General features: G+C 56.1%; 2 protein-coding genes across 4 annotated transcripts; both read right to left on the minus strand.

Moving 5' to 3' along the window:
• Positions 1,143-8,457, minus strand: GMPPA (GDP-mannose pyrophosphorylase A). 3 transcript variants are annotated; one of them, XM_013972901.2, is made up of 14 exons: positions 8,387-8,457; positions 7,427-7,487; positions 7,224-7,321; positions 5,922-6,025; positions 5,480-5,666; positions 5,058-5,117; positions 3,871-4,001; positions 3,199-3,213; positions 2,709-2,843; positions 2,505-2,602; positions 2,292-2,338; positions 1,988-2,080; positions 1,710-1,878; positions 1,143-1,428 (listed from the first exon to the last, which is right to left on the minus strand). In XM_013972901.2, exons 2-14 carry the CDS (start codon positions 7,464-7,466, stop codon positions 1,328-1,330), a joined length of 1,278 nt encoding a protein of 425 aa, XP_013828355.1. In that variant the 5' UTR covers positions 7,467-7,487; positions 8,387-8,457; the 3' UTR covers positions 1,143-1,327. The 3 variants fall into 3 exon arrangements, with proteins under 3 accessions (XP_013828355.1, XP_013828353.1, XP_005676650.1); XM_013972899.2 differs by having other exon boundaries at positions 8,152-8,444; XM_005676593.3 differs by lacking the exon at positions 3,199-3,213 and having other exon boundaries at positions 7,427-8,443.
• Positions 9,042-11,333, minus strand: LOC106503182 (CAVP-target protein). The gene is given in 6 exon segments (XM_018066475.1): positions 9,042-9,255; positions 9,445-9,457; positions 9,460-9,582; positions 10,179-10,277; positions 10,280-10,488; positions 11,112-11,333. Coding segments are annotated over 6 exon segments (801 nt in total). The 5' UTR covers positions 11,255-11,333.

Raw genomic sequence — 11,533 nt, forward strand, 5'->3', positions numbered from 1 at the left:
AAGAGGCTGAGTCAAGGCAGACTGTATTGTAGATCAGGAGTGCTGAAACCCCCCGGTTGTTTCACAGGTGCTCTGACTCAGCCTGCAGGGGCCTCCAGGGGCTGGGAGGTCAAACCTAGCCCAATCCCCAGGTCAGCCTCAGCCCAGCCCCTGAGGAAGCACATCTTTCTAAGTGCCCAGCTCCAAAGCTCTGAAACCCTGGGCTTTGATAAAGGCCCTGGCACCCTGCTGTCTGCCACCCCTGCCGGCTGCCAGGACCCCCTCCTCCCTCCCACCCACGCCCTGCCCCCCACCCAAGTCTCTTCGGGTAATTAGATTCCTCTCAATTAGCAGATTACGATCATTACCAGCTCATCTGGCAACTAAGCTCTGCACCCACAGCTGGGGAAGGGGGGGCACCAGGAGGGGCACACGGGGGTCACGGGTGAACACCAGAGAGAGCTGGGTTTCTCTGGGGCTTCAGGAATGTGGAAGGAAGACTGAGGACCCTCCACCTACCCACCCACCGGCCCGAAGAGGGCAGAGCCAGGGTGTGGGAGGTGGCCAGGGCTCCTCCCCTCCCAGAATGGAGTAGCTCCCACTGTGCTTCTGGAGAGAAAGGCAGCAGCTCAGGCCCATCCTGCCTGCCAGGGACTAGAAGACAAGAGATCCGACCTCGGGCGGGGGAGAATCCCCCCATCCCGCCAAAAGCCAAGCTGGGAGCAGATGGAGCTGGCAAAGTGGAAAGCGGGCCGGGACTGGGCAGGAACCAAAGAGACCGGACACCAGGTGATCCAACCTTGGGCACTGGGTTCCCAGGCCCAATTCCCATGCCTGCCGCCTGCACCCTACTGGCCAACCGAAATCCCTCCCCCTTTCCCCTGGAACCCTTACACTCCAGAGCCTGAGCCAGGCCCAGTGAAGGGGAACAGGGAGGCAGCATCGGGGTGAAAGCAGGTCCTGTGGGCTAGGAGCCTGGAGGGCCTTCCTCCAGAGCGGCAGAGAGGCTGAGGCTGTAGGAGGGGGAAATTTACCAGGGCTCCAGATTCATTATTCATGAGCCCGCAGCAACGACTCCAATTTAAATGCTAATGTGGGGGGGCCTGACTCAGCTGCCCCCCTTCCACCATCACCCCCAGCCCAGGCACAAGCGGAGTCAGTGCTGGCTCCAGGGTTCACCCGGGTTTATTAGGGAGTGGAGAGGGAGGCCAGGAGTCCTCCGACCACCCACGTTGCTCCCCATAAGTGCATCTGTGGAGAGCCTGCCCGGACAGAGGCTGGCCATGCAGGCAGGCAGGAGCCTCATGGGAGCAGATGGGAGTTCAGGGAGGCCTTCTGGCAGGCCCCCTCAGAGGATGATCTGGTTGGTGAAGCTGCGGCTCAGCTCCTTGTGTGGCAGAACAATCGAGTTCAGGATGAGCACCTCGGCAGGGATCCGGACGCGGCAGCCTGCAGTGTGGACCAGGGCACCAGGGGCAAGCCGTGGGGAGGGGAGGTGAGGGGCAATGAGCTGGGGGCCACCGCCCTCTGGGGGTGGGGGGGACCCCTCCCTGCCCATCTGTGCCCCCTGTGACTCACACAGGGCCTGACACACAGCAGACACTGGGTAAATGTTTGCTCAAGGAATACACACACACAGACACACATACACACAGGCACACAAATGCTCCCACAGGGCATGGCCATCACCTACAGAAGTTTCTCGAAGCCAAGCACCCCGGAAAGCATACCTAGGATAGTGATGGCAGGCAGCAGCTTCCCGTCCTTGAACAGGCTCTCACTGTCCATGTGGGCTCGGGGATCGTTGGGATTGGGGTCATTGGGGGTACCCTCCACGCGGGCCCAGCGCCCCACGGTGCTCCCCCAGCCCACGATGCTGTGCAGAACACACGTGTGCTCCTGACAAACAGCAAGCAGGGAGTGAGGGGCCAGATGCAGAGCCCATGGGGAGCACCCTCCGCTTGGCCTCTGGGGGCGCCACGTGGGTGGCATGGGCCTGGGTGCCTACCTGCAGTGTGGCTCCGTGGAGGACGATGCTCTCTCGGAGCCGCACGCCCTCGCCTATGGTCACACCCTCCCCAATGGAGACGTTGGGGCCCAGCTGTGGAGAATAGCACAACCATAGGCCTTGGAGGGCCCCAAATCCAGTCCCCTCACAGAACAGATAAAGGGGAAGGGACCTGCTTGAGGCCACCCTACAAGCCGTGCACAAAGGAGACACCCCACCCTGAGCTCGGGAGAATCTGTACCGCCCCACCCATCCTGATGGCCACCTCCCTCCCTCCCTTCCTCTGGGTTGGGCTACTGCTTACCACCGCCGATGGGGCCACCTTAGCCGTTGGGTGGATGTAAACATTTCCTAGAAGCAGAAGAAAGGACTGGGGGCACATGCCCCTAAACCACACCTGGTTCAGGGAGTGTGGGGCTAAGACTTCGCCTCTGGATCTGTGACCAGGAGTCACAGCTCAGAGGGGAGGGGGGCTTGGCTGAGGGGCAAAGGTTAGGGATTGGGGCAGGATGGGTACCTCGAATCCGTGGACCCCCTGGCATGTGCTTGGCCAGGCGTTCTGGGTGAGTGAGCTGGTACTGGCTCAGATAGAGGCGGGAGGCATAGAGGGCTGAACTGGGGGCCAGAAAGTGGAACAGGGGCTCAGGGGCCAGCAGGGCCTGCGCCCATTGCTCCAAAGTCTCAGATGACCCAACCACTCCATCAGAGGCTGCTCCCATACCCTGCAGACTTGATCTGGCTCCAGATCCCATCAGTGAGGTGCACGTAGATCTGGCCCTGCCCGGCCAGGGCAGAGAACACGTCCTGCTCCAGGCGGATGGTACCTGCCCCGGGCCATAGGCCTGAAGAGTCCTCCCTGGCACAGAGGGAGAGATGCTGACATCTGTTCCCCAGCTGAGCCCGACTGGGGGCCAACACAATCTCCTGGGGACAGGAATCAGAGTGAATCCCACCACCTCTCCAGGTCTGGTCAGATCTGCTCCAGAGGGATGCTCACATCTCAGGAAGCTCTCCATCACCCTTGCACACATCACTGGCCTCTCCCCACTGCCACCCCCCGAGTTGCTGCGTCCCCAGGCACAGACCTGCTGCCCATCCTGCCCTACATCCAGAGGGAGTTCGACCAGACCTAGGTTCTCCCCCCTTTTCCCATTCTCCCCGCCATCCGCCCTCCCTCTCAACTGGATGGAATGAAACACAGACAGACTCACCCCAGAGGAAGGCAGCTGGTGAGGGCAGAGACAGTCACAGAAAGAGAGGGAGAGAGAGAGATGATGGAGATGCCAGCTCAGCAGAAACAGAGAGGCCAGGAAAGATGGAAAGAAAAGCAGAGAGATGGGTGGGAGTGAGAAGATGGTGATGCGTGAATGAGGCATGAGATGGGAGATGGGCAGGGGAGGAGGGAGTGAAGACAGGGATCCACAGAAGGAGCAGGTCCCAGCCTAGGATGACAACCCTAGGCTGTGGTTGATGGTGAGCAGGGCTCTGGGGCACTGTGCTCCAGGGGGAGCCTGGGCCTGAGAGTATGGGTGTACACACGTGCACATGTGCGCGCACACACACAAGCCTGTGTTCACCCGTGTGTGTGTGTTGCCGTCTGTTCAGAAAGGCATCTCTGGGACACTCAGGGCTTGAGAGAAATGGACCAGAAGGGGAGTGGGCAGGCAGTGACAGAAGAGGAACTGAGATGGATAAGGAAGAGGGACAGAATGAGGTTAGGAAGGGAGGGATGGGGAGGTTCGGCTGGAGATGACAAGTGGAGACAAGAAGGACAAGGAAGGTGAGCAGGTGGATGTGGAGCCTACAGAGACTGGGGGGGAGGTGGTGCAGGGGGTCAGTGACCAGGGGCACTTGGGGTCACAGGGTCACGGGGCCTGCCTCACAGTTGCCCATCCTGCTGATTTCGCTGGAAGACATCCCGGAGGGGTTTCAGGGCTTCCGGGGAAAAGAGGTAGATGCCGCAGTTGATGATGTCACTGACGAATGTGCTGGGCTTCTCCACATAGTGCAGGACCTGAGGACAGAGTAGGCTGGGGTTAGGGGAGGAGAGGCCACTGCCACCACCTCTAAGACCCCCTTAGCTCCAGGTCCTCCCTGCTGCCAGAGTGGTCTTCCTGCAATGCAGACTGCCCCTGGCTGCTGGCCTTCACCTTCAAGGTAAGTCTGAACTACATGACTTTCTCCTCTCCACTTCCCAGTGTTTCCGGAATACAACTCCATGCTATCGCATACCTCCTCCGGGAATCCCCCTTCCCATCTCTTTATCTGAAAAACTAGGCTTTCAAAACCCAGTGTGAGCCCACTCTGCCCCAGAGCTGGCTTCTCAGATCCGGGCACCCCTGACCTCTGGCCACACCTCACATAGCATTTGTATCATTTGTGATGGCTGGATTTCCCACTAGTCTGAGATCCTTAGAAACAGGAACTGTCCTTCAGCTCTACTTCTCTTACACCTAGCTGGTGCCTAGCTCAAAACTTCAAAATAAAATTTATGCATGCACGTGTGTGTGTACATGTATTTTTAATACTAAAGCTGGAACAAATAAAAGGGGTATGTGAAAGGCTCAGGGAGCTTCACAAACAAGGTCAGAGACTCTCTGCCTTGCTGATTGTGCTCTGACTTCCGTAATTCTGGAGACGCTATGTGGCTTCCTGCCTCCGGGCCTTTGCACATGCCGGTCCCTCCATATGCGATGCCTTCCCATCTCCTTCATCTAAACAGATCTTCTCCAGGTAGCCCTCCCCTCTCCCAGCCAGGCAAGGCTGGGTTGGGCCTCTTTTTGTGCTCTCACAGCACCCCAATCATTTATCTACTGTGACGCCTTCACTCTCGCAATCCCTCTAGAAGGGGTACAAGACGAACGACCGAGGACATGCCCTACTTGTTTGACAAGAGTGGGGCCACCCCAAAGTGGTGCAGCATTTCGAGGTGGCGTGGTTGGAGAATGATGACACACACAGGCCCTTCACTCCCTCCTCCCACGCCCATCTCCTATCTCATGCCTCATTCACGCATCACCATGTTCTCATTCCCAGAGCAAGCACCAGCCAGCCCCCTCTCTGCTCTCACCTCATGCGTCTGTGGATTCTCCACAATGCAGCCATAGTTGAGGGACTGTGTCCTGTTAGCCTGAAAGACAGACACACAGAGACAGTGACCTGCTAGCTCCAGAGCAGCAGGGTCTCTTTCCTCTGTCTTTCTTTCCCTCTCCTATAGCACCTGGCACGCACCTCCATGGCAGACAGGGCTTCAGCAAGGGTGAGAACTGACAGCTGCCGCCACCCCCTCACCCGCTCCCTGCGGCTGAGCAGCCAAAGGGCTTGGGATCTCCACCGCCACCTCCACTGCTCCTGGGGTTTCTGGCACAACTCCCTCCTGATGCCCGTTCCCAGTCCAAGCCCCTGGGCTGCCTCCCCGACACCCTGCATTCCAGAAACATTTCTGGATCACACCCCCTTGGCACCTTCCAGCACCCCCCAGGGTCCCCTCACCGTGGTGCCAAGGAGCAAGAAAGGGTGTGGCTGGTGTCTGTGGACATCCAACATAGCGCTCAAGGGGAAGTCAGAGCAGACGTCAGCGTTGAGCACGAAGAAGGCTTCAGGGCCTCCAGCCAGGATCTGGTCCCGGAAATGGTAGAGACCACCCCCTGTACCCAGGGGGGCAAATTCCTGCAGGTACCTGTCCCCAAGGACCCCAGGGCCAGCTCAGTGAGCTCAGAAGACAGATAGGAGGAGCCTGGGTACCTGACTCCTCCTGCTCTGAGGTACACCTGCCCGCGGTTCACAGAGAAAATAAACTCAGGGATTCACAGATGCCCCAGTAAGAATCCTCCTAGTGTGCGAGGGTGAAGTCCAGTGGATGGACCCCACTCCCAAGAACCAGAAGTTTAGGGCACTGCCCCCCAACCCCCACATCACCCATGGGCACAAACACCTGATGGGAAGGTTAAACTCCTGCTGGGCAGCTTCCAGGAACCGGGTAAGGGGCTCATCAGGCTGGTAGAAGCCAATGAGCAGAATCTCCTGCATCCCAGGGACCTGGGCACAAAGGAAGAGGTTGGAAGAAAAAAATATCTGATAGGAAGGAATGAAAACGGGGAGTAATCCCTGGTGCTGGCCACGAAGTCTGGAGACCACAGTTTCCTTCTCAGCTGTGAGGCCCCTGGGCACTCACTTTACCACTGTGGCCTGTTTCCTCCTCTGGACGATGAAGTTTGGAGAAAGTCTCAGTCCCTGATGTTTTAATCTTTTATTATTCTATTATCCCCTGCCCTCTCACATCTGAATTGGGGCTCACCCTAGGGAAGATTTTGCCTACCAAGCTGTATTAAATAACCCATTCATTCCCCCACCCCAATATTTATCATCTGTCAATCTGAGCTTGAGATGAGGATATAATTTATCAAGCGCCTATACTATACTAGCAGAGAAGGCGATGGCACCCCACTCCAGTACTCTTGCCTGGCAAATCCCATGGACAGAGGAGCCTGGTAGGCTGCAGTCTATGGGGTCGCTAGGAGTTGACACAACTAAGCAACTTCATTTTCACTTTTCACTTTCATGCGTTGGAGAAGGAAATGGCAACCCACTCCAGTGTTCTAGCCTGGAGAATCCCAGGGATGGCGAAGCCTGGTGGGCTGCAGTCTATGGGGTCACATAGAGTCGGAATCGGACGCAACTGAAGCAACTTAGCAGCAGCAGCAGCAGCATACTAGGCACTTTACAAACACAATTGCAAGCTTCGCCACCTCACAATGCAGGTTTAATCATCTCTGTTTTTACAAATAAGGAAACTAAGGCTCAGAAAGACTGGGAAATTTGCTCATGTCCTTATAGCAGGTAGAAACTAGATTCAAATAAAACCCTGCCTGCTTCAATACCAAAAGCAATAAAGAAATTAGCTCCTCAGTGAGCAAAGGTATGAGTTCTGTGCTTTGCTATCATTAAGGTTCCCCCAGCTACAGCGTTAAATTGTCTCTAAGATTTTTGCCTGATCTCACATTCCATGCTTTAAAAATAGGAGTGGAATCTGAGCACGAGGGCAGATGAGAGACTAGGTTAGGGCAGGAGGGCAGCTGTACAGAACAACTCCAGGGAGCAACATCCACGTTTTCATTTGTAAATGGTGGTCCCTGAAGTTATGCCTTGTGGGAAAGTCATGGTTGGAAAAGGGGGAAATATGGCATGAAGGAGATGAGCAGGAAGTGAAGTGGGAGAGGGGAGCCTATGGGGTTACCTGGGCACAAGCCTCAATATGGTGCTGGATCATAGGCACCCCCGCCACAGGAAACAGGGGTTTGGGCACCTCAAATGACAAAGGCCTGAAGCGAGTCCCTGGGAGAAGAGAAAGAAGCACATTTCAGCTTCCTGCTTTCCTCTGCACCCACCCAGTCAACCACTTCAGCCCAACCTCCTCCCCTCATTCCCCTGGCTCCTCACCCTTTTGAGGGCCTCCAATCAGGATCACAGCTTTGAGCATGATGGCGATTGCTACCTAAACCTCAAATCCCAACAGAGAAGTCAGGCTCAGATCTCACAACTCAACCCAGGAACCTGATTCATACCCTAATTAGGCCCCAAACCCCAAATAGTAACACTTAGCCCTCTCTAAGGATGTAAATCCAAAGTTCAATATGCATCTGCCCAGGACACAACACCTCATATATTTCACACAACTCAAATCCCAGCCCAGACTCCAGCTGGCCTTCAAACCCCACAATGAATCCACCCAAATTCTGGAATTCACACCCCACAATTTGACCCCTAACAGTCTTCCCTCTGGCCACAGATTCAGCAAACTCAGAAACTCAGCAAGAGACACCCTTCTCAGATCTCAAACCTCAAGAAACCTAAACTCCAAACCTATCAATTCCCAATTGTTGCATCCTGACTCTAGATCTTAAGTCCTGTACCCCAACAGTGAACCCTGAATATTGAACCTCAGACCCTGAGTCCCAAATATCTAACTACAATCCTAAGAATGGCTCCCAAGTACTGAACTAACACTGATGCGTATATAATGCATCCCAAATTCAATTTAAAATAAACCTGAGCGACTGAACTGAACTGATATACAGGCTGAAACTGAATCCTAAAACTAACCTCTAGGTGATGAACCCTGAATCAAAAGACAGATTCCCTTACGTCCCAAACACCGAACCTACCAAGCCCTGAGCACGGATACCGAAGACAAGTACTGAATCTCTGGATTCGCAGAACTGACTGTTGACCCTCTGAACCCCACACCTGACTAATAAATCCTAGCCTCACGCAGCCAGAGATTTTGGGACCAACACAAGAGCGTTAGAGCGGAGAGCCAGTCAAGAGCTCCGAGCCGCTCTCGGTCTACTGTCCTCTGCCCTCTAACCCTTTCGGCACCCCTCCATCAGCTCCCTTTACCACTAATCCCCTTTCGCCAGATCTGTCGCCCGCTACTGCTTGCTCCTTCCGCGCACGTGTCTTCTCGCAACTCGCGAGAACTCCTTCGCAGAGTCTGCCGGGAATTGTAGTTCTCAACTAGCCTCTTGCTTTCTAACCAAGAGTGAGGAGGTGAGATTTATGGGAGAGCACGGGGGCGGGGCCAAGGAATCGAGTGGGCCGGATCCAAATTAGAAGAATGGAGCCTGAGAAACTGAGATTGAAATTTAAGATTAGGACCTGAGCTGTCTGGGAAAAGGCCCAGGGGTATCAGCCAAAGCAGAGAGCCAGGTCCCAGGGAAGAGCGAGGCTAGAGACCTGAGGGAGTGTGGCCAGCCTTGAGATGGACCGGGCCAGAGTGCAAATCCCCCAGGAGAAGGTGGGGCTTGAGCTATGCAAAAGAACACAAGACGAGTGATAGACTTCGTAGTGCAGGAACTTTTTGACAGTGAGAAGAAGTCATATCTCAGAGTCACTGTCTGCAAAATGAACCACTGGACTAGGCACCCTCCAAACATTCTGATCCCAACTTTCTGTGACCTTGGTGTGTTGATCTGGAATAAGTGTGGGTGCAAGTGCAGGGGAAATGGCGTCTCAAAAGAACAGAATAGACGCCGCGGGTCAGAGAGCAGCTTTATTAAGCAAGATGAAGGAGGGTTGTCTGACCCACCCACCCGGGGCTCCGGCCAGGGCGACGGGTCTGAGGATTCCTTTCAGGTCGCATCCACGCGAGCGACGGATGGTCCGTGCCCAGGCTGTTCTCCACTTACACCTCGTACTTGCCGCTGTACTCTGGCGTGGCCTGGCGGATAGTCAGCGTCGTGGTGGTACTGCCGATCTCAAAGAACACTCTAGGTGGGAAGAAGGGGAGGGCAGGGCCTGGGGTCAGTTTACGCGGGTTCCCCCCGGGGTACAGAACTCCGTTCTTCGCCGCCCAGGTCCCCGCCCCCTTCCCACTCCCGCCAGTTTCTGGACCCCCCCCCCCGCCCCGCCCAAGCTCCCGCCCCAAGTGCTGTCCTTGTGCACGTCCCCGCCCTCACCTGTCGTCTTCTTGTCTTCCCCGTTCTTGGCCCAGCCCACGTTGGGCGCAGGCTCACCCAGGATCTCGGCAATCAGCGTTACCTTGGCGCCTTTGCACGCCTTAGTGTTATCCGGTCCCTTCTGAATCTTCGCTGGAACTAGAGGAAAGGAGAGGGACTGCCACTCAGTAAAGGACCTAGAGATGTGGCAGGCAGGTCATCACCTCCCCAGCTAATACCCGTCTCTAAATACTAGATGGTTTTAAGCTCGCTGTGTGATGTTGGTCAGGTCTTTAACCTCGCTGGGGCATCATCTCCTCAACTGTCAAGCGGGACTAATCCCGCCCTTCGCAGAGGTTAATGAAGAAGGATCAATAAAGATTCTAGGGCTGAAAATCTGGAAATGTTCGCACGTCTAGCGGTGCCTCAGAAATTGCCTTGGGCTGAGAGCCAGAAGACTAGGGCTCTAACCCTGCCTCTGCTTCTGGCTCTCAGTGACCTTGGGGCCCTGGACTAGCGTGACTGAAGCCCTTAGCGGACTTCTTAGGCCGGATGGGATGGAATTCTGAGGGTAGGAAAGGAGTACGCGCACGGCCGGCGCTGCGCCCTGGTCTGCGGCTCAGGCTGTGCGGGGGCTGGGCCACATCCCCAGGCGGACTCGGGGAGGCCCAGCGATAAGCGCAGCAAGACCAGGCTGTGGGCGCCCGCCAGCTGGTACTCCGCGCGGTGACACTGCCCCCAAGGGCGCGTAGTACCTTCCACAAGGATGCGCGCCGAGCCGGAGCACTGGCCTAAGGGGTTGGTTACGTTGATGCTGTACTGGTTCAGATCTGCCAGCTCGCCATCGTGCACACCAGTGCCACTATGTCAGGGTCCTTGAAGACATAACGACACTTGGGCCCGTCACGCAGCTCCTTGCGGTCCTTGCCCCAGTGGGTGAATAGGTCCGAGAAAGCCGAAACGCAGCAAATCAGCTTCGCCGCGCTGCCCTCCATCAGCAGCACCAGGTCCTTCAGCGGCTCCAACACTCTCGGTGGCCCCTTCTCGCCCAGCTCCTTCTGGGACCTACCCGCACGGTCCAGGTCAGGGCCCCAAGCTCTCATGACACGGCCCGGACCCACCTGCAGCCCTGTCCATCCGTACAGCATCCCTTTCTCCCCACCACCACCCAGCCCACTAGACCCTTAAACGTGGGGGTGGGTAGGGAAGGCAGCTGCTCCTAAATTGTTAGTAAAATTGTCTACTCTGGCAGCGACCCCTCCACCCCTCAGAAACCGCTCTACTCTAAGTCCAGTGACCATACAGGTACATGACAGTGTTCTCAGTATCAGCTCAGTGGCTCAGACATGTCCGACTCTTTGCGGCCCCATGGACTGCAGCAGCGCCAGACTTCCCTGTCCATCACCAACTCCTGGAGCTTACTCAAACTCGTGTCCATCTAGTTGGTGATACCATCCAACCACCCTTCCATTCTCCTCCCACCTTCAATCTTTCCCAGCATCAGGGTCTTTTCCAATGAATCAGGTCTTCGCATCAGGTGGCCAAAGTATTGGAGTTTCAGCTTCAGCATCAGTCTCCCCTCACCCCCCAAATACAGTATTCAGTCTATGCCATCCCCCAAATGCAGTTGTGAGTGTTCTGCAGCTCCAGCTCCCTTCCTCCAGTGGTTCTCCAGAGCTCCCCCTTACCTGTGGGCCTGGTAAGAGGCCTGGATGCGAATGGCTGCTTTCTGAACCTGGGGGTCGTTGATATCCAGCGAACGTCCATGGGGAGGGGCTGCAGCGGAGCAGAACACAGCCGCTGGTTTTCTGGCAGGAGCCGCTTTGGACATCTGGGGAGCAGGAAACAAACAAAGAGGTCTAGGCTGACACAGATATTCTGAACTTCAGACTTTTCCCTGTGTGAGAGTGTCTAGGCTGACCTGAAGATCTAGACTCGCTGTGAGGGCTCAACTTCACCCTGCTGGGTGGCAGGCGGCATGCCCTTCCAAACGGCAGGGCCAGGGTGCAGGTAGGTGTTCAGCCCCAGGCCCAGGTTTTATACATGGCTCCCCTCCTTGCCTTCTTTGGCGTGGTTGACCCAAGCCCCCGGGGACCCCAGCCCCTATTCC

This window comes from Capra hircus, chromosome 2 (genome assembly GCF_001704415.2).
Source record: "Capra hircus breed San Clemente chromosome 2, ASM170441v1, whole genome shotgun sequence".
Taxonomy (NCBI): domain Eukaryota; kingdom Metazoa; phylum Chordata; class Mammalia; order Artiodactyla; family Bovidae; genus Capra; species Capra hircus.